A 19336-nucleotide genomic window follows, 5' to 3' on the forward strand; every position below is an offset into this window, starting at 1 on the left:
AGCAAATATCTTTATTCTTGGGCGCGGTTGTGGTGCTCTTTGGTGAAAGACGACGGCAGGTTGACATGCAAGTAGCGCTAATCGCTAGTAATATACTAATATGCTTGGCGGTCCTCTCATAGAATACTGTGGATTTTTGGCCGCTAATCGATGGCTGATACATTCTCCTGCTATATTATTTATATTACACTGTTGTCATCACGAGATCTTCTGGACCGGAAGGGCCGCAATCAGCATAGCGCGACCGACGAGATGATTCTCGTTGAAACACAGTGGTCGAAATAGTAGATTAGATTAGACTAGAAAGATAGTTATAGGTTGTCACTTGTCTGATTCTCGTTTTTTTCCTTTCCCAAGGACTGATTTAGTGAGCAGCAGGGGTCACCAAATCCGCCCCCAAAAGTCCAGGCCGTCTCCGTCACGCAGGGTTCGTGGTAGCAGGGGGAGACTTGACACTTGAGCCCTCGCGACTCGGGCTTGGTACAGGGCCATGCCGTGCAGCGTAGGTACGTGCAGTCCAGTTTCCACGGGCGCTCAACCGACTCTACCGTGGGTGTCGACGCCATACAACGTGGGTCCAGGCCGTCTCAATTAATAATTAGTAATAATATAAGAATAAGTTTATTTTAATAAATTTGGAGAATAAACTTACGATGAACTATATCATCTAAAATATATTGATTCTTCGAATCAAATACGCCCACCCCAAGTCGAGGTCAAGTTTCTCTGCGTGCTATTCGTCGGTCACCCAACAACAGGGGCGAATGGAATGGGATGATGGTCGGACCACAAAGTTCCACATGCTTTCTTTGGGTTTTTATTTTAATAGCCAGGCACTCACGCTGACAAGCTGGACCTGTAGCACTGACCGGTTCCACTCTTTGGAAAAAACAGCCCACCTCTGACCCCTGTTGCGTGGGGAGTCTAGACCCCACTAGCCATGTGATTATTCGAATCGCGCTCTACGCCACCTCCCTTTGCTCTACGATTCCAAATCCCTCCGCTCCGTTCCCTCAGCAGAAAGGTTCTAGTTCTAGCTGTTTCCAAGCGAAAACACTGGTCCGCCCCCACCCGCTTGCCTGCAATACAGCAAGAGTCTCTCCTCCTGCTGCTGCTTCGTCTTCACGCGTGTCGCCCTCGCGTTCCAACGACCTCTGGCCCTGACGCCGTCCACGTTTCAGACGAACCTCGCGAAAGCGATGGATGGGTCCCCCTGGCCCTGCGTACACCAGGAGCTCGGAAGCCATCTCAGGTTACCATATATCTCCCTGAAACTGTGAAAGATATGACCTAATGAATCAGATTAGAAACGCCAATGGTTTATAACCACTGGAAGCTTAGTGATTTCTAACGTCGACCTTGGGGGGCAATAATTATTATTATGGCTACCGCGTGTAGACCAGTAGTGGGAGAACTAACGAGATAATTGCTGAACAAGTCGCATTGGCACAGCCTAAAACAAACCCAGTGTGACCTGCTCAGAAAACAGAGTCAAAACACCACTAGTGCATGATGGAGCACTAAGACCCAGTCGTCGTCGATCTTGTTGTTTGCGTTGTGCCGTGACAGGGACACTTAAACAGGCAACACCTTGCAGCTCAGCAAATGGCAGCAGACGCGACGCGGGGCCCCGATTAGCTAGCGAGACCCGGACTGGCGCCGCAGGAGCACACGCAATGCTGTCGTCCCTTAAAGCTCCGCAAGTCTTGGCCACTGGAAGTGCAGTGCAGGGCAGGGCAGAGTGGCGCCTTTCAGCTCTGCCGATCTCTCCAGTCTCTTGGACATCAGATCTGCGCTAGCTGAGTGCGGAAGCTTTACGGGAATGGGCATGCGTGGTGCCATGGCCGGGTTAGCTACAGTTTGTCACCGGGAAAACCAATGCGGTTCGCGTGACAGTGAAACAGAGGAAATTTTCAGCAGAAGACAACCACATCTTTCTCTCCTGGGCCCTCAAACCCTTCATTTATATGGGCCTTTAGACCTTACGACGAATGGCTACGATCCACCACTCGTCCACTCATATATGGTCTATGAGATTACCGGCTTAGTTCTTAAAGGTTACTCTTAGAATTACGCTTGATAGAATCTAAGATATGTCCTTTAATTTGATAGAATCTAAGGGACTGTTTGGTAGAGCTTTGTTCCATAGTTCTCTACCCCAGCTGATTCTAGTAGAGTTATTTCGAATAATTCTTTAGCTTGAGTGAATCTATTTGACCAAAAACATTTGACAAAAAAGTCTGTAAAGTGATTCCTGAGGAATTTGAAAGTGGGGAACAAGTTGGGAGTGTCGGGGATCATTTTTTCTCTCTCCCACTCTCTAGTACAAAATGAACACTAGATTCACCATGCTCCCACCATAGAGTAGGTCAGTTTGCTTGTTGTTTGATTGCACGGGAGTGATTCTCGCTGGTTCCGGAGCTATGGGAGTAGAGCTGAACAAAGTACTCGTGGATCGTGAGCTCGCTTAGCTCGTAGTTAGCTCGACTTGGCTCATTTCAATTTGGTCATGAGCGAAGCTAGCATCTCAGCTTGGTTTGTTAACAAGCCAGCTCGAGTTAGCTCCTTAGCTTGAACAAGTTAGCATTTGTTAGCACAACAAAGCCTCCACTTATGTTTGATGAACTAATAAGTGATGATCTGTGTTAATTTAGTGTTGATTGATGTGATATATGAAATTATGAGTACTATTATTCTTTTCTATTGTTAAATTGGTATAGAATTAGTTAACAATAGATTATATTGTTGTATATATATATGTATATTGATTTTTTTTGTGGCTCGCGAGCTAAATGAGCTAGCTCGAGCTCGCAAACGAACAAAGTCGAGCTGATTCTCTTGCTCGGTTCCTTAACAAGCCGAGCCAAGTCAGCTTGTTAACTTAGTGGGCAGCTCAAGTTCGGAGCCGAGCTAGTTTGATATTCAGTCTATGAGATTGGTTTGATAGATATTCAACTCCTCGTAGAATAACACTGACGAAGGTCATATTATTTATAAAATTGCCACTGAGCATGAAAAGTTGCATGAGTATCTTTTTTATGTTTTAGAAGTTATTTTATATAAATTATTAGAAAAACTCTCCTTTATTGCTAATCATATTTAGCGGCTAGAAAAACTCTTGGATATGCTTAGATCTATTTTAAAAGCTACGAAAAGATTCGCCTAAGAACGAGCTCATATTTGGATTTAATTGTCACATTCTAGCCGAATGAGTGACGTCCTCATCATTTTGGTTCTTGGAATTTAGCCATATCATCATGTCTTGGAGCTCATCACTTATCTGCTAAGTTTCATCACTCTAAAACCCCTCTTTCGGTGAATTACATGATTTTTTGTTTGAGGCGGGCGGTCTCAGATGTTTCTTATGATCAATTTAGAAGGACACCTTGGAATTGGATTGATCTTTGAAACATGCTCCATAGCAAAAAAAAAAAAAAACTAGGGTTTTCGTTATCCTCTGATTATCTCTTCGGCTCTTCACCAACCTCTGTCAAAATAAAGCTAGAATACACAGCTACAAACGAGCCTCAGCTAAGAACTTCTGCTCTTTTATCTTAAAAAAAAAGAAGAAATCGCACTGAGCACTTTGGCGCCGAAAGCAAGATAATAAAGTAGTAGAGACAACCGGAGATGTATTAACACATGAGCGCAAATGAGGAAACACAAAACACCCTTACGATGAAATGAATATTCCTAACATTTACTAACTCCGTTGTCGAATATTTGGCCCGCTTGTTCATTTTTCAGCTAAAATCTGACAAACAAAAAACAATGGAGGGGATACGTACAAGAACAGAGAGCATTCCAATTATATGAATAAACATACCCACAGAATCTGGACAGCGGTGGCAATATATCACAATTTCAGAAAACACTAACACACACGACTGTAGATACACACACAAGCTAATAAAAGCAGTAAGGCAAATACGGCAGTACATGAATATACATACTTAAGGTAGTAGGATTGTAGGAATACGTAGTCGCGATTTGTGTACCATAGGAGCGATGAAACTGAAACGCTTTGCACCGATGAGTTGGCGTCCAGATCAGGCGTGCTCCTCCTCGCCGTCGTGCTCTTCCTCTTCGTACTCCTCGGCGGTGGCGTCCTGGTACTGCTGGTACTCGGCAACGAGGTCGTTCATGTTGCTCTCGGCCTCTGTGAACTCCATCTCGTCCATGCCCTCGCTGGTGTACCAGTGCAAGAAAGCCTTGCGCCGGAACATGGCCGTGAACTGCTCGCTCACGCGGCGGAACATCTCCTGGATGGAGGTGGAGTTGCCCACGAAGGTGGAGGCCATGGGCAGCCCGACGGGCGGGATGTCGCACACGCTGGACTTGACGTTGTTGGGGATCCACTCCACGAAGTAGGAGGAGTTCTTGTTCTGCACGTTGATCATCTGCTCGTCCACCTCCTTGGTGCTCATCTTGCCCCGGAACATGGCGGACGCTGTCAGGTACCGCCCGTGGCGCGGGTCCGCCGCGCACATCATGTTCTTGGCATCCCACATCTGCTGCGTCAGCTCCGGCACCGTCAGCGCGCGGTACTGCTGCGAGCCGCGGGACGTCAGCGGGGCGAACCCCACCATGAAGAAGTGCAGCCGCGGGAACGGGATCAGGTTCACCGCCAGCTTGCGGAGGTCCGAGTTCAGCTGGCCCGGGAACCGCAGGCAGCATGTCACGCCGCTCATCGTCGCCGAGATCAGATGGTTCAGGTCACCAACTGCACATTCATTTGGATTAAATGCATCCGTTGGCAATTGTTTGCGCGTTGGCAATTTGGCAGCATGCATGAAAGCGAACGAGATAATGCTTACATGAAGGGTTGGTGAGCTTGAGGGTGCGGAAGCAAATATCATAGAGCGCCTCGTTGTCAAGGACCATGCACTCGTCGGCGTTCTCCACGAGCTGGTGCACGGACAGCGTGGCGTTGTAGGGCTCCACGACGGTGTCGGACACCTTGGGCGACGGGAACACGGAGAAGGTGAGCATCATGCGGTCCGGGTACTCCTCCCGGATCTTGGAAATGAGCAGCGTGCCCATGCCAGAACCAGTGCCGCCACCCAGGGAGTGGCATACTTGGAACCCTATCAAATGTGCAAGCAATGTTAGTGGCCGACAGTTTCAGTTCTGGAGACACTAAGTGATCATAGAGTCAGAGTTATGTTATATGGTTCAGAGTTCAGACTTAGACTATTAGGCATCAACAAAGTTCGGTCATGCATGTACAAAGCCCGTCGAAAAGCATGACCCGCAGGTCATATACCGTGCCAAGTTATGCACTGTATAACTAACTTTATGTTTTTTATTATGCTGCGCTAAAATCCATTTCACCTCATATAAGTCCAAATGCAATCATGCAAGTATATACATTAAACAAGTAAGCAACACATGAGTAATCCACCCAACCACCAGCCCACTGGGTACAGCCTGTCTCAGTGTCTCATTCGCTGCAAGCACCACCGACACTGTTGCAGTAGCAGCAGATCTAGATACCTTCTTTTTTATTTCGGTTGGTCGTACAAAGTTGTGATTAATTAGAGCATGATAATGCCATTAGTAGTGTATATTGCGATAATCTCAAGAACTTTCACCAGCCTAAGAAGACGTTGACATCTGATGTAACATGCTTCAGTCCTGAAAACTGGTTTCTGACCGACAAACCAGGTCATTGGCAGCAGAAAGTACTGAAACCAGTATCTCTAGAAAACGAAGGTGTAAATTTACAAGAAGCAATTTGTGAATTTTTTGCTGTTCAGCAAAACTAACTTTCACATATGTTCAGCTAGCAATGAAACTGACATTCACAAACGGGACACTAGCTTGGTAGGACAACAAATGCGTGGCAATGACTTCTGCTTGGCCGTGATCATGTTTCTATGTGCCCACTGATAAATATTTTAGTTGAAAACACTTGGCCCCGTTGCCACTAGCAAAGTTGCAGTACAGATTGCAGAGAAAAACTGGAACCAGATGAGACAGGCCTAATCTACCTTCTTTTCAGAACTACAGTGTGTGTATGAATTATTTAAGTAATAACCGCATGATTACTTCTGGTTAAAAATTAGCTACGCCGACACACACGAATGTAACTGTCAACTGATCAATTAAGATCTCAAAGAATAACACAGCTCATCGAATATAGCAAATAATTATAACATTAGTAATTCCATTCAACTGCACATAAGCACAAGATGAATGGAAACAAGTACTAAACCATCTCAATGGAAATCGGACAATTAATGCAACTTGTGGGACAACGGGAGAAACAGTTGAACAACACTACTGTACTAAGAATGATCAGAAAGGAAAATGATGTTGGTCTTTCAGTTTGTCATGCTAGTAAATGAGGCGTTGTTTGGATTTCAAACAAATTACGAATTCTTTCATTTTGCAATGAATGATCTCTATATTCAAATAGTTTCCTTGGATCTATTTCCTCGAAGAAAACAAATTCACCAAATTGACATCAGCTGTACTGGACAATCTGTTACCCATCAAGGCCTGCCTGTACATGCTACTAAGCTGGCATATTAGTTCCGTTCGTTTATAATGCAACTAATTTCTCTTTTAGGGTGTTTTAGTATTGTCCTATTCCTGTCCTCACGAAGGATCAAGCAATCGCGTGCATCCATCCATGGCTGTTAGAGGCACAAATGCAGGATGATTGCAGCAGATTCACAATGTACGTGACAAATTCTAACACTGCTGTGACGTACAAATTTGGACCAAAATCGATGTCCTCTGCATTTGTGTCTCAAATGCCCGATCTAAATTACGAGACAGAAGCAGGCAATACCATGAGATCAGAGTTGATGATTGAAGCAGAGCGCGACCGATCCACTGCGGAAACACGAGATCGACGAAAGGAACAGCTAGCCTAGCGTGGAATTGATGTGTAGGTGCATACCTTGGAGGCAGTCGCAGTTCTCGGCCTCCTTGCGCACGACGTCAAGGACGGAGTCGATGAGCTCGGCGCCCTCGGTGTAGTGGCCCTTGGCCCAGTTGTTCCCGGCGCCGGACTGGCCGTAGACAAAGTTGTCGGGGCGGAAGATGCCGCCGAAGGGGCCGGCGCGGATGGATTCCATGGTGCCGGGCTCCAGGTCCATGAGCACGGCGCGGGGCACATAGCGGCCACCCCCAGCCTCGTTGTAGTAGACGTTGATCCGCTCGAGCTCGAGCTGCTGCGAGGAGGTCCCCGAGTAGCGGCCCGTGGAGTCGACGCAGTGCTCGCCGCAGATCACCTCCCAGAACTTGGCGCCGATCTGGTTGCCGCACTGGCCGCCCTGGATGTGCAGGATCTCCCTCATCTTGCCCGACCTGCTCACCCCTCTCTCGCGCGCCGCGCTGCGATCCTGGATGGTGGTGGTGGTTTGTGGAGGGAGGCGAGGACGTGGGAGCGATCGAGCGAGCGAGGAGGAGGGAGAGGCCGAAGCGGGTGGGACGGAGGGCGTCGTGCGGGGCGGTCAGTTATATTAGCCAGTTGGCCACCCCGGTTTGGAGGGGGAGAACGTGGTCTGGGTCCACCTGTCTGTCTCTGTAGGTTATCTTCACCACCATCGGTTGTGCAGGACCAGGTGTATATCTACAGTTTTCGCTGCTGCTGCTGCTGCTTGCCTGTTTCCATTCCGTTCCATGCATTTCGGCAAGTGAAAGCTGTGATTCAGTTCATAATCGTGGAACCGTGGACCAGGTGTGTAGTACAAGATTGGGACGTAGACATGGTGTCTGGAGGTGGGGCACGCCAACGTTGGGCTGTCCTAATGGTCCTCCAACCGCGTCTCACGTTTACACTCCTCGCAATGGTCACTTTCCATTCATAGTTAGGTCATTTTTAGGCTCCCTTCCAAACCTCTAGAGTTAATTATTAGCTAGCTAATTAGCTGTTAGCTAGATTGAGACATCTAACAACTAGTAGCAACTTAAAAGGTATAACTAATAATTAGTTGGTCCATTAGTTGATTTGTTTTAGCCTCTTAACTAATTTTAACAATTAACAATTAGCTTTATAGGTTTAGAATAGAGCCTTAATGGATAGTTTCATCCCACTGTTTTTCAAGAGTGTAATGTCAACATTTATCTTGAAAACGGTGCTAGAGTTTAATTCCCATAAAACTCTATCATCTCCCCATAAAACGCTTGTTTTGGAGTAAAGATAGCGGAGGGGATTGGAGGGCTAAAATCGCTTGATATTCAATTTTGAATACCAAAAGGATTTTAGCCACTCCAATCCCCTCCGGTACCTTTCCTCTCAAACAAACAATAAAACTCTTTCATACCTCTCTTCATTAAATTGGCATATCATATCATCTTGCTTGCTTACATGGCATTGTATTTAATGAGAATGAAATTTCGGTGACATACCCACTAAGAATGGTCTTATTCATTTCCGGCCAGCTAAAAAAACAAATGTACACTTAATGCAAATTAACGTTGTCAGCTTACTATTTTGAACCCAAGATAAAAAAAATGTTTTTAATTGACAAGCTAAGGCTCCGTTTGGTTAGATGGAATAATCTTTAGTTACTGGTTTTTAGTTCAGTTTAATCTCTATTTTGCTAAATGGAATGACTAATATATAGACTAGTGACACTTCGCTGACATTGATATTTATGCCCTCTTTTTCCATTTATTGGGTAGCATTTGTAATGTTGTCAGGAAGATATCTCTTGTGTTCTTCAGCTTGAAATATATATATTGCCGTTGTCAATCATTGTACTAGTGATCAAATGGGAGTACCACCTGCCAATAATCCTGCCGATACGATCGAACCCATGCGAGTCCACATGCACAGCCACATGCTCCGTCTGATTTCGACCAACCAACTCTCCAAGGCATACTCTATAGTGTATATGCCATGATCTGCGAATAAATAAGACAGCATTTAATGACGCGTGTAAATAAGAGCGATGACCACAGGAATCGCAGGCACACATGGAGCCATGGAGGGAGGGAGGTCACGCTTGCAGTTGCAGGCACATGCCGCATCTACCTCTCCTACCCAGAGCGACAAGGGTCCTGTCGCCAATCCCCCAAACGGTTTGATTATGGCGTCTAGAGATGTCAATAGATAATTTTCCACCAAGTTATAGCATCTTAAATCCATCTCTAACATGTTTGATCCATCCACATATCGATACTCATACCTATGATAGGTGTAAAACTCATCTCATATACATTCTCATTCGGATTTCGGGTCCCCAATGGGTCCTCATCCTCAATTAAGGGATAACTGGATACTAACAACTAGCATAAACTATCCAGATTTCATACATCACCACATCAACAAGCACTCATCCATAAACCATGACCCATTCATCCATCCATCCATTAGAAAAGAAATCAGTACTTTTGGACCAATAGAAGTAATAGAGAAAGGAAGTCTGCTCACCTTCCTTGGTCACCATCCGAGTTCATTGGCGCTGGAGGATCCATGGCCGTCATTGTCGTCCTAGGCTCCTAGCAGTCGGCGGTGCTCTTCGTCGCTGGTGAAGTCGCTAGTGTGCAATGCCAGCGCAACTGTCTAGGTGTGCGGTGGTTGACTGGCTGGGCAGGGCGTAGCGTATGGCTGGTTATTTTAGGGTTTTGTTTTTTTGCTAGTCTGCTAGTTGCCATGCTGTGTTGCCTTGTTGGGCTAAGACCTAGGGCCTGGTGCGCTGGCGTGCTGGGTTTGATGGCCAGCTCGGCCTCAACTCATTCATATAAACAGGACAGGTGTACATGTATGAAATACTCATGGGTAATCGGGTTCGAATTATTGCTTCCCAAACCCATACTCGTTTACGCAATGATTGTCCCATATCCATAATCATGTGGACAATTTTTATCTCATACCCGTACTCTAATAGGGGAATTCGACACGAGTTAGCGGGTTGTTGGAACTTGCTCTCCTAGGCAAGTTGATCCAACGGGGGTAGAAAGAATGCAAGCAAGGTTTAATTCGAGATGGCAATTGCTCTGTTAATCCAGCCTCTCAAGGGCACTGTACGGGGGTATTTATAGGTGCCCGAGCGCCCAACTTCCCGATGTAAGGACGTTTATGCCCTCAGACACTTGGATTATCCCCAGAATATTCCCACAAGGGAGGGTTACAAACTGTCATTATAGAAAAGCTATTACAAATCAGGCCCGTAACACGCCTGTCCGTGCGGGGCCTGTCACGACGGGCCGAATCCCACGTGGGCCCCCAGGTAGGACCGAGGACACGGGATGGAGAGACTTCGTCGTAGGCCTTCGTCTTGCAGTGAAGAGGACGAAGGGTGGGCCGCGCCAGTTATTTTGCCTCTGTTGGTGCTGCGAGTTGGCGAAGGCCTGGAGCGAAGGGTAGTGTCTTCGCCTTTGCCCCAACATTAGCCCTCCGAGGGACCAGTTCGACTGAGTCATCTGGTGCCGAAGACGTCGCTAGATGGTGGAGACGCTGCCCTCGCTCGAAGTGGTCCCGCGGGGGTTTTTGATGTGACCGTTGACGGATGCGGTACTGTTGGACTGCGGGCTTCCCAAAGCGTCGCGCCCTGTGTATAAAAAGGGGGGGCGGCACGGCTCAGGCTCTGTTACCTTTCTGTGCGCCGCAAAACCCTAGCATTTTGAAACCGGTCGTCCGCTCGCCTGCCCTCCTTGCTCCTGTTCATCGGAGAACTGGCCCGCGTCAAGCAGACCGCGCGCCGCCGCCGATGGTACGTAGCCATGTTGTCTTCTTCTTCATCTGCTACGAATACGCCATTGGGCGAATCGTCGTCCGAGGGTACCTTCAGTGATTTGGCAGCCGTGGAGCTACACCCAGGCCACACGGTGGAATTCGGTGTTTCGAGGATCTCCTTGGTTCGTGTGCAAAACATACAGCAGTTGGGGTATTTTGGGAACGAAGTTGGCCGAGTTCCGGGGGCGGAAGAGATTCCTGAGCCGGAGGGTGAGATGGTTGTGTTCGAGGCATTTTTCACTGCCGGCCTTCGGTTGCCTGCGCATCGTTTTGTGGTGGAAGTGTTGCGGAGGTATGACGTGCAGATCCATCAATTGACACCTAATGTCGTGGTGGCCCTGGCGAAGTATGTCTGGGCAGTGACTTCGTATGGCGGTCAGCCCTCCGTAGAGGTTTTCGCTAAGAATTATTGTCTGCACTGGCAGAAAAGAAAAATTGGAAGCAAGATTGCACAGTTTGGGTCATGCACCTTCACACCGAGGACTGGGAAGACTTCAGCGGAAGTTGTTGAGATAGTTCCCTGCGCCCGCAACAAGTGGGACAACTGGTATGATTATTGGTTTTATGTGGCGGTAGGCGAGGTCGAAGACCTCCCAGGACTCCCGGCGGCCGTGTTGTGCTCCCACTGCTATGTGGCGTTCCCGCCGTTTGAGGTGGCGGAGGATGATAGTGACGAAGAGGCCCTTCGTTGTGCTGCCCGCATGAGTAGTGGGTGCGATTTAGTTGAGGAATTCATCAGCTATGGAGTGTGGCCCTTGGATCATGGCTGGGCGTTGGGCGAAGTATGCCCTCGCTAGATGCCCTCCCTGGGCGAGCAGCTAGTGCGAAGTCCGGCCTTCGCGTTGGATCTGCGTGGAAGACGGGGCAGTGCGGATTGTGGGATGTTATGTGCCGAGGACTGAGGTTGTGCGGAGTTGGGATATCCGTGGATCCAACGTCCGCCTGAATAGGGTCTTCGAGTTGAATCGTTTGTCGTACGAAGGCTATCCCGGGGACGACGCTGCCATGGCCATCGACCGCCACGGGAAGAAACCAATGGCCGTGACTGAGGAAGGCCCTTTGCAGGAGGCTGCCCTAGGCACTAAGAAGAGGAAAATAGGTACTGCGGTGGGGGGACTTGGGGTCTCTGATAGTTTTGCTGTGGAGTTGATGGGGACGTGCGCGGCCCTCGGGGGAAGGATGTCTTCGCCCGAGCTCCCAGAGTCTTTGGCACGAATGCTGAGGGTTACCGGGGGTCGATGGCCCAAGAATGTTCCGATCCCCCCCCCCCCCGTGGCTGGCGAAGACATGTTTACGCCTTGTATGGCTCGTGACTTGAAGATTTTTCCTTACGGACGGAATATTAGTGGTGTTGTATCGGCAGTGATGGAGAAGGATCGTCGAGACGCTGCGCAGAAGCGCCGGGCGGTCGTTAGGATTGGGGATCCTTTCCGTGAGGCGAAGAAGGCGTGAGGGGGCGCGAAGTCTGTCGGCGCCGACAGCAGCAAGCCAGCGCCGGCTGCGAAGCCGGCCGCCCCTGGGCCCAGAAAGTCTTCGGTGGGTGCGAAGGCTGCTACTTCTGGCGCGGGCAAGCCACCCTTAGGCGAGCCGGCGAAGGGGCAAAAGTTGCCCTCACCGCCGCGTACTGACGAGGCGGCGGCGCGTGTTGCCGACTTCGACATAGATATCTGCGTGGGGGATTATCTTGTTGGTAAGTTTCTTTTTTAAGACTAGGTCATAACCAAGATTATGGTGCAGGGTCGGATGTGGGCAACTGGCTGTTGTCCTGACTCCAGTGGTGGCTACTTCGCCGACGGCGGCGGTTGGTGCGAAGGGTGCTTCGCAGGACCCATGGTCCGCCTTCTACGTGAGCGGCGCGATTCCGTCGGCCGCCGCCGCTAAGGACGTGGCGGGCTCCGTGTCCCAGCAACTGAGGCAAGCGTCGCAGCAGTTGTCGCAGCAGCTGAAGCATGTAAGTCGTGTTGGACTTCGATAGCTCGTTGTTTTTATGAGGTGGCGAGTCTCATGGTATTTGGTTGCAGGCGGCCGACTTCGCCGACCATGTCGCGTCGGGTGCTCTGACTGCGGAGTTTGCTGCCGAAGTCGAGCGTCTCCGTGCGCAGCATGCGGATGCTGTTCGGGAGAAGTCGGCTGCGGAAAGTAAAAACCGCAGGCTGACAGAGAGGTTGGCCGCTATGGAGGCCGAGAAGGGGGATCTCCGGCGCCAGTTGGCAGAGGAGAGGAGGGACGCGAATAAGGCTATCGCTGACGCGCAGGCTACTCAAGCCGACGCTAAACTTGCGCGGGCGGAGGCCAGTCTCGCCCGCCAGCGCGCCGAGGAGCTTGAAGCGCAACTCGACGGCCTTCGCAGCCGCATGGATAAAGCCGAGACCTCGACACGCATGGAGGTTGAACGGACGCACGCGCAGCTCGTGGATGCGTACCGGGAGCTGGGTGCACGGACCGCCCCCTTCGAAGCACCCAGCCAAGAGGTGGGCCTCCGCTTCCTTGAGTGGCTACAGGAGGAGCTGGGGGTCCTACCAACAATTATGACGGGCCTGATGTCCTTTGCCTCCCTCGTCACCTGCGAGGGGGCCGTGAATGCTTTGTCCCGCGAGGGGTGCGGGCATTTTGAGGTCTTCGACCAGTCGGACGAAGGCTTCGAACGCGAAATCTTCGAGGTCGAGGACCCGGTGCTCAAGCAGTCGGCGGGGGCGCTCTTCGACAGGATGTGGGGTCCTCACGACCGGGAGACGGTCCGGGAGAGATCCGAGCGGGCAATGGATCAGTTAAGGGCTCATTTTGTGTGGTTATATGTGTGGGTATGTGTGGTTTTGCTGAATGAGTGTGCTATTGCTGTAGATGGCGTGTGATGAGGAGGTTGAAGACCTTGGTGGCCTAGACAGCACGCTGCCCGAGGCCTCGCTGCCCGAGGCCTCAGGGGTGGATCTGGCGCTGCCGTCTGATGCGGGCGAGGGCCCCTCGTCGACCCCCGCGCCAACTGGAGATGGCGAAGACCCCGCGCCAGCCCCCGCGCCGACGGACGAGGACGCCTCGGAGGCGGTGGTCGAGACGGCTGCGGAAGACCCCGCGGTCATGGCCGGGCCTTCGCAGGTGACTGAATAGGTGTTGGGGAGTTTAAGTGTAAATTTTGTCTGTGTGTTACTGAACCTCGGTTGCTGCGTAGGTTCCGACGTTTGGGCCTGCGCACACAATCGCTACTGGCAATACTATTTTTGTGGCGGCCCCAACCGTGGTGCCTGCCGGTGATGATTCCTGTGGCTCTGTGTCTACGTGTTTTGAGTCTGATGATTCTGGGAGTTCGATTTTGTGAACGGAGGATTCTTCGGATGAGGGCTTGGATTATTTTGCAACATTAGATGTGGCTGCAACGGAGCCTTCGCCGCATGGGGAAGGTTCCTATGGTCTCCCGGGTGCGAGTACTGGGTATAGGCGGCGAAGGGCGGTGGCGCAACAGAGGGTGAGTGAATTGTCGCGAAGTGGTAGGCGCCATCGTATTGAGATGGAGCGTGGTCGTCTTCGCGTGGACCAGACCGGTAAGCGAGAACTATTGTCCTTGCCGATTGGGGCGAGCATAGGTGAAGGGGAGCTGCGAAATCTTTTTGAGGGTGAGGAATTGATGATAATGCTGTTCAATTATAGGGAGATGGGTATCATCCCGAAGGTTGAGCTAATGTAATATATGATGCCCTCGCTATGTGTATGTAACAGTAATTTGTATTATGAGGCTGGACGCCTTCGTAGATCCGGCTGCACCCGTGGGTGACTTCTGCACGGAGAGTCTTTTAGAAAAGACGTCGATTTTTGCGCACTTATTGTGCTGTTCCGGCTGCACCCTTAGGCGACTTTTGCACAGAGAGTCTTTTGGAAAAGACTTCGATTTTGTGCACTTATTGTGCTATTCCGGCTGCACCCTTAGGCGACTTTTGCATGGAGAGTCTTTTAGAAAAGACTTCGATTTTGCGCACATATTGTGCTATTCCGGCTGCACCCTTAGGCGACTTTTGCACGGAAATTTTTTTAGAAAAAGACTTCGATTTTGCGCACTTATTGTGCTATTCCGGCTGCACCCTTAGGCGACTTTTGCACGGAGTGTCGCACGCGAGGGTAGTCTGCGCTGCCTCTCGCGGTGACTTCGGAGTGGTCGAATGCCGAAGATCGTCGATGCGGTCTTTTTTGACATGTTGTATCTGAGTTTTTGTGGGGGATTTTTGCGGGTATATTATATGGCTCCGCCTCGTTAAAAACCTCATCCCCAGGAGGAAAAGAGTGCGGGCCGAAATAGTACTGTTTGGTGAATTACAAGGGCGCGTAGGCCCTGAGGATTTAAACAAAAAATTTGCGGAGATTGTCAATATTCCAAGAATGGTCTAAGTCCTCACCGGATGGCGTTGTTAGCCTGTATGCGCTGGGGGACGCCTTCGACTTGACGATGAATGGACCCTCCCACTTTGGCTCTAGCTTGCCCCGTGACTCTGTCCGGGTGGTTCGGACGAGTACGAGGTCTCCTTCGTTGGGCCCTGAGGATTTAAACAAAAAATTTGCGGAGATTGTCAATATTCCAAGAATGGTCTAAGTCCTCACCGGATGGCGTTGTTAGCCTGTATGCGCTGGGGGACGCCTTCGACTTGACGATGAATGGACCCTCCCACTTTGGCTCTAGCTTGCCCCGTGACTCTGTCCGGGTGGTTCGGACGAGTACGAGGTCTCCTTCGTTGAACTCTCTTAGGATGACTATGTGGTCGCGCCAGGCCTTCGTTTGAGCTTGGTATTTGTTGAGGGCCTGCAGGGCGAAGACGCGGTCTCCGTCGATGAGGTCTTTGGACGTTGGTTCGTCTACGTCGAGGACGACTGAAGCACTTGTTCGAGGTGACCCATGCTTTATTTCCTGCGGGGTCATGGCCTCCGAACCATATAGTAGATGAAAAGGAGTGAATCCAGTCGCCTGGCATTCGGTCGTGTTTAGCGCCCAGACTGCTTCAGGTAGGTGGTCGGCCCATTTACCCTTGCTGTCGTCGAGTAGCCTTTTCTTGATAGCAGTGAAAATATTGCCGTTGGCGCGCTCGACGACGCTGTTAGATTGTGGGTGATATACTGAGGCGAAGGCAAGCTTGGTGTCTATGGAGAAGCAGAAATCCCTGAAGTCCTGGTTGTCAAACTGTTTGCCATTGTCGACTATGAGCTCGGACGGGACTCCGAATCGGCAAACAATGTTTTGCCAGAAGAATTTCTGGGCAGTCTTCGACGTTATTGTAGATACTGCCCTTGCCTCGATCCACCTGGTAAAATACTCGACGACGACGAAGGTGAACTTGAGATTCCCTTGAGCCATGGGTAGTGGCCCGACAATATCCAGCCCCTAGCGTTGAAGTGGCCATGTGTGGGCAATCAGTTTTGTGAATTGCGAAGGGTTGCCCGAACGGGGAGAGAACTTCTAGCAGGCTTCGCACGACCTCGTGACTCGATTCGCGGCGCAGATTATAGCGGGCCAGTAGAACCCTTGACGGATCACCTTGGCAGCGAGGGCCCGAGGCCCCGAGTGAGAGCCACAAGTTCCGTTGTGGACTTCGCGCAGGATCTAGATGCCTTCAGTTTCGATGACGCATTTAAGCATGGGTTAACTGACCCCCTTCTTGTATAGCTGGCCCTCAATGATTGCGAAGTCCTGGCTTCGGTGCTTGAGGCACTTGGCCTCGTTGACGTCGCTTGGATGATAATATCCTTGCAGGTACAGGGTTATTGGGGCCCGCCAATCTTCGGTCATGATGAGGATGACTATGCGATGGCCTTCGGTGTCGTTGGTTATTTGTAGACCCTTTGGACTGCGAACGGCTGGCGTGCCGATGACGTGGTAGAACACGTCGGAGGGCAAGGCTTCGCCTCTGGCAGCTGCTTTGGCCAATGCGTCGCCCTCCTTGTTTCTGGCTCGGTCCACATGCTGCAAGGTAAAGCCCTTAAATTGTCTCTCAAGACCGCGAACAGCCGTGAGATACTACATGAGTGCGGGGTCTTTTGCTGAATAGTCTTTTTCGACCTGACCGGCAACCACCTTGGAGTCTGTCTTGATTATGCAGGTGGTGACACCAAGCGCTCTTAGCTTGCGAAGACCTAGGATGACAGCTTTGTATTCTACTATGTTGTTGGTGCATCTGTCGGATTCAAAAGCAAAGCTGAGGCATGCTGCATATCTGTGTTTGACCCCTTTGGGTGATGTGATGACTGCGGCCGCGCCTGCCCCCGCATGGCACCATGCGCCGTCGTAGTGGATGGTCCACACTTTATCTGCAAGCTCGTCCTACTGCGTTACTGGCCCTGTCCAGTCAACGATGAAGTCTGCCAGGACCTGTGACTTGATTGTTGTCTTGGGTTTGAAGACGATATGGTAGCCGGAGAGCTCGGCTGCCCATTTGGTAATCCGGACAGACGCCTCCAGGTTGCAGAACAGCTCTCCCAGTCCCCTGTCCGAGGTGACCCGCACCTTGAATGCTTCGAAATAATGGCGCAGCTTGCGTGATGCCATGACGACTGCGTAGGAGATCTTTTCCAACTTGGTCATGTTACACTTGGAGGCCGTGAGGACCTCAGAGACGTAGTAGACTGGACACTGTCGGGTCGTGCCCTCCCTGTTCTGCTCTTGGACTAGGGCTGCGCTGACTGCATATGGCGAGGCGGCGATGTAGAGCAGAAGCGACAGTGAAGGGTCTGGACTGGTGAGCATGGCCATGTCTGACAGGTGCTGCTTGAGTGATGCGAAGGTTGTCGCCTGTTCTGGTCCCCACGCGAAGTCTTTCGCACCACGCAGTGTCTTGAGGAACGGTAGACTTCGCTTGGCGGACTTGGAGATGAATCTGTTCATAGCGACCAATCTGCCTGTCAGACGTTGGATGTCCCTGGTTGACTGCGGGGGTGTCATGTTGATTATTGCCTGAATCTTGGTCGGGTTGGCCTCGATCCCGCGGTGCGACACCAGGTAGCCCAGTATCTTCCTCTGGCGGACCCCGAAGACGCACTTCTCGGGGTTGAGGCGAAGTCGTGCGTCCCTCATGTTTGCAAATGTCTCTGCGAGGTCGGCCAAGTGATCCTCCTTATTTTTGCTGGCGAGGACGATGTCGTCCACATACGTGAAAATGTTCCGGCCTACTTGGCTCTCGAGCACCGTCTTGGTGAGGCGAGAGAAGGTTGACCCAGCGTTCTTGAGTCCCTCCGGCATCCTGATGAAGCAGTATGTGCTGAAGGGTGTGATGGAACTGGTACTGGCCTTGTCTTCCTCCTTCATATATATTTAGTGGTAGCCAGAGAAGCAGTCAAGGAGTGACATGACTTCGCATCCGGCCGCACTATCGACGATCTTGTCGATCCGTGGCAGCGGAAAATTATCCTTGGGGTAGGCCTTGTTGAGGCTGGTGAAATCGATGCACATCCGCCACTTGCCGCTCTTCTTTTGCACCATGATTACGTTTCATAGCCACGTAGGGTAAGCGATTGGCTCGATGAAATTGGCCTCAAGCAGGCGATGTACTTCGACTTTGGCGGCTTTTGTTTTTTCATCTGACATTTTGCGCAACCGCTGCTTCTTTGGGCGCACCGAAGGGTCGATGCCCAGTCTGTGCTCGATGACGGTGCGACTGACTCCGACCAGGTCAAGAGTAGACCAGGCGAAGACGTCTTTATTTCTGGAGAGACAGGAGATGAGTTTCTCCTCCTCTTGCGAAGTCAGGTCTTCGCTTATGATGACTGTTTGCTTGGGCGTTGCTGGGTCAAGGGGAACTGTCTTCGTTCCGTCGTTGCTTTGTAGTTGTGCCTTTTCATCTTCATTGGCGGTGGGGCGTGTAGCCTCGGGGACTTCGCGCTGCGTCGTAACGCAGTGTACGTTCCGTTGACTGGGAACGAAATCTCTCTCAATGTTACGCGCAGTCTACTGATTCCCGTACACTGTTATTACGCCTTGCGGACCCAGAATTTTCATGCAGAGGTATAATCCGTGGATGGCCGCTTCAAATTTGTTGATAGAGCCCCGACCCATTATGGCGTTGTAGGGATAGACCATGTCGACGATGTCAAAGGTGACCTGTTCACTTCGCGCATTGGGTGCTACGCCGAAGGATAGGGGTAGATCTATCTTGCCCATAGGGAAGGTGCCATTGCCGCCGAAGCCATATAGGGGATTGTCCGAAGGCTTGAGCAAGCTGTGGCTGATGCCCATTGAAAGTCGCCTAGAGGGGGGTGAATAGGGCGAAACTGAAATTTACAAATATAAACACAACTACGAGACGGGTTAGCGTTAGAAATAATAATGAGTCCAAGAGAGAGGGCGCAAAACAAATCACAAGCGAATGAAGAGTGTGACACGCGGATTTGTTTTACCGAGGTTCGGTTCTCGCAAACCTACTCCCCGTTGAGGAGACCACAAAGGCCGGGTCTTTTTCAACCCTTTCCCTCTCTCAAACGGTCCCACGGACCGAGTGAGGTTTCTCTTCTCAAATGTTTGGAACACAAAGTTCCCACAAGGACCACCACAAGATTGGTGTCTCTTGCCTCAATTACAAGTGAGTTTGATCGCAATGAAGAATCAAAGAAGGAAGAAAGCAATCCAAGCGCAAGAGCTCGAAAGAACACAAGCAAATCTCTCTCACTAATTAC

General features: G+C 50.5%; 1 protein-coding gene across 1 annotated transcript; it reads right to left on the reverse strand.

Annotated features, from left to right (window-relative positions):
* Window positions 1–3782: 3782 nt before the first annotated feature.
* Window positions 3783–7436, reverse strand: LOC542417 (beta tubulin 4). The gene is made up of 3 exons (NM_001174182.1): window positions 6911–7436; window positions 4818–5087; window positions 3783–4723 (listed from the first exon to the last, which is right to left on the reverse strand). The coding sequence occupies exons 1-3, from the start codon at window positions 7308–7310 to the stop codon at window positions 4050–4052; spliced, it is 1344 nt and encodes a 447-aa protein (NP_001167653.1). The 5' UTR covers window positions 7311–7436; the 3' UTR covers window positions 3783–4049.
* Between the last annotated feature and the right edge of the window lie 11900 nt (window positions 7437–19336).

Source organism: Zea mays, chromosome 5 (genome assembly GCF_902167145.1).
Source record: "Zea mays cultivar B73 chromosome 5, Zm-B73-REFERENCE-NAM-5.0, whole genome shotgun sequence".
NCBI lineage: Eukaryota > Viridiplantae > Streptophyta > Magnoliopsida > Poales > Poaceae > Zea > Zea mays.

Bases quoted from the DNA above. Each gene is read 5' to 3' on its own strand.
- LOC542417 (NM_001174182.1), bottom strand. From the start codon at position 7,310: ATGAGGGAGATCCTGCACATCCAGGGCGGCCAGTGCGGCAACCAGATC. The intron at 5,088-6,910 runs GTATGCACCTAC...CACATTTGATAG, and splicing joins GAACTGCGACTGCCTCCAAG to GGTTCCAAGTATGCCACTCC. The intron at 4,724-4,817 runs GTAAGCATTATC...ATGAATGTGCAG, and splicing joins CAAGCTCACCAACCCTTCAT to TTGGTGACCTGAACCATCTG.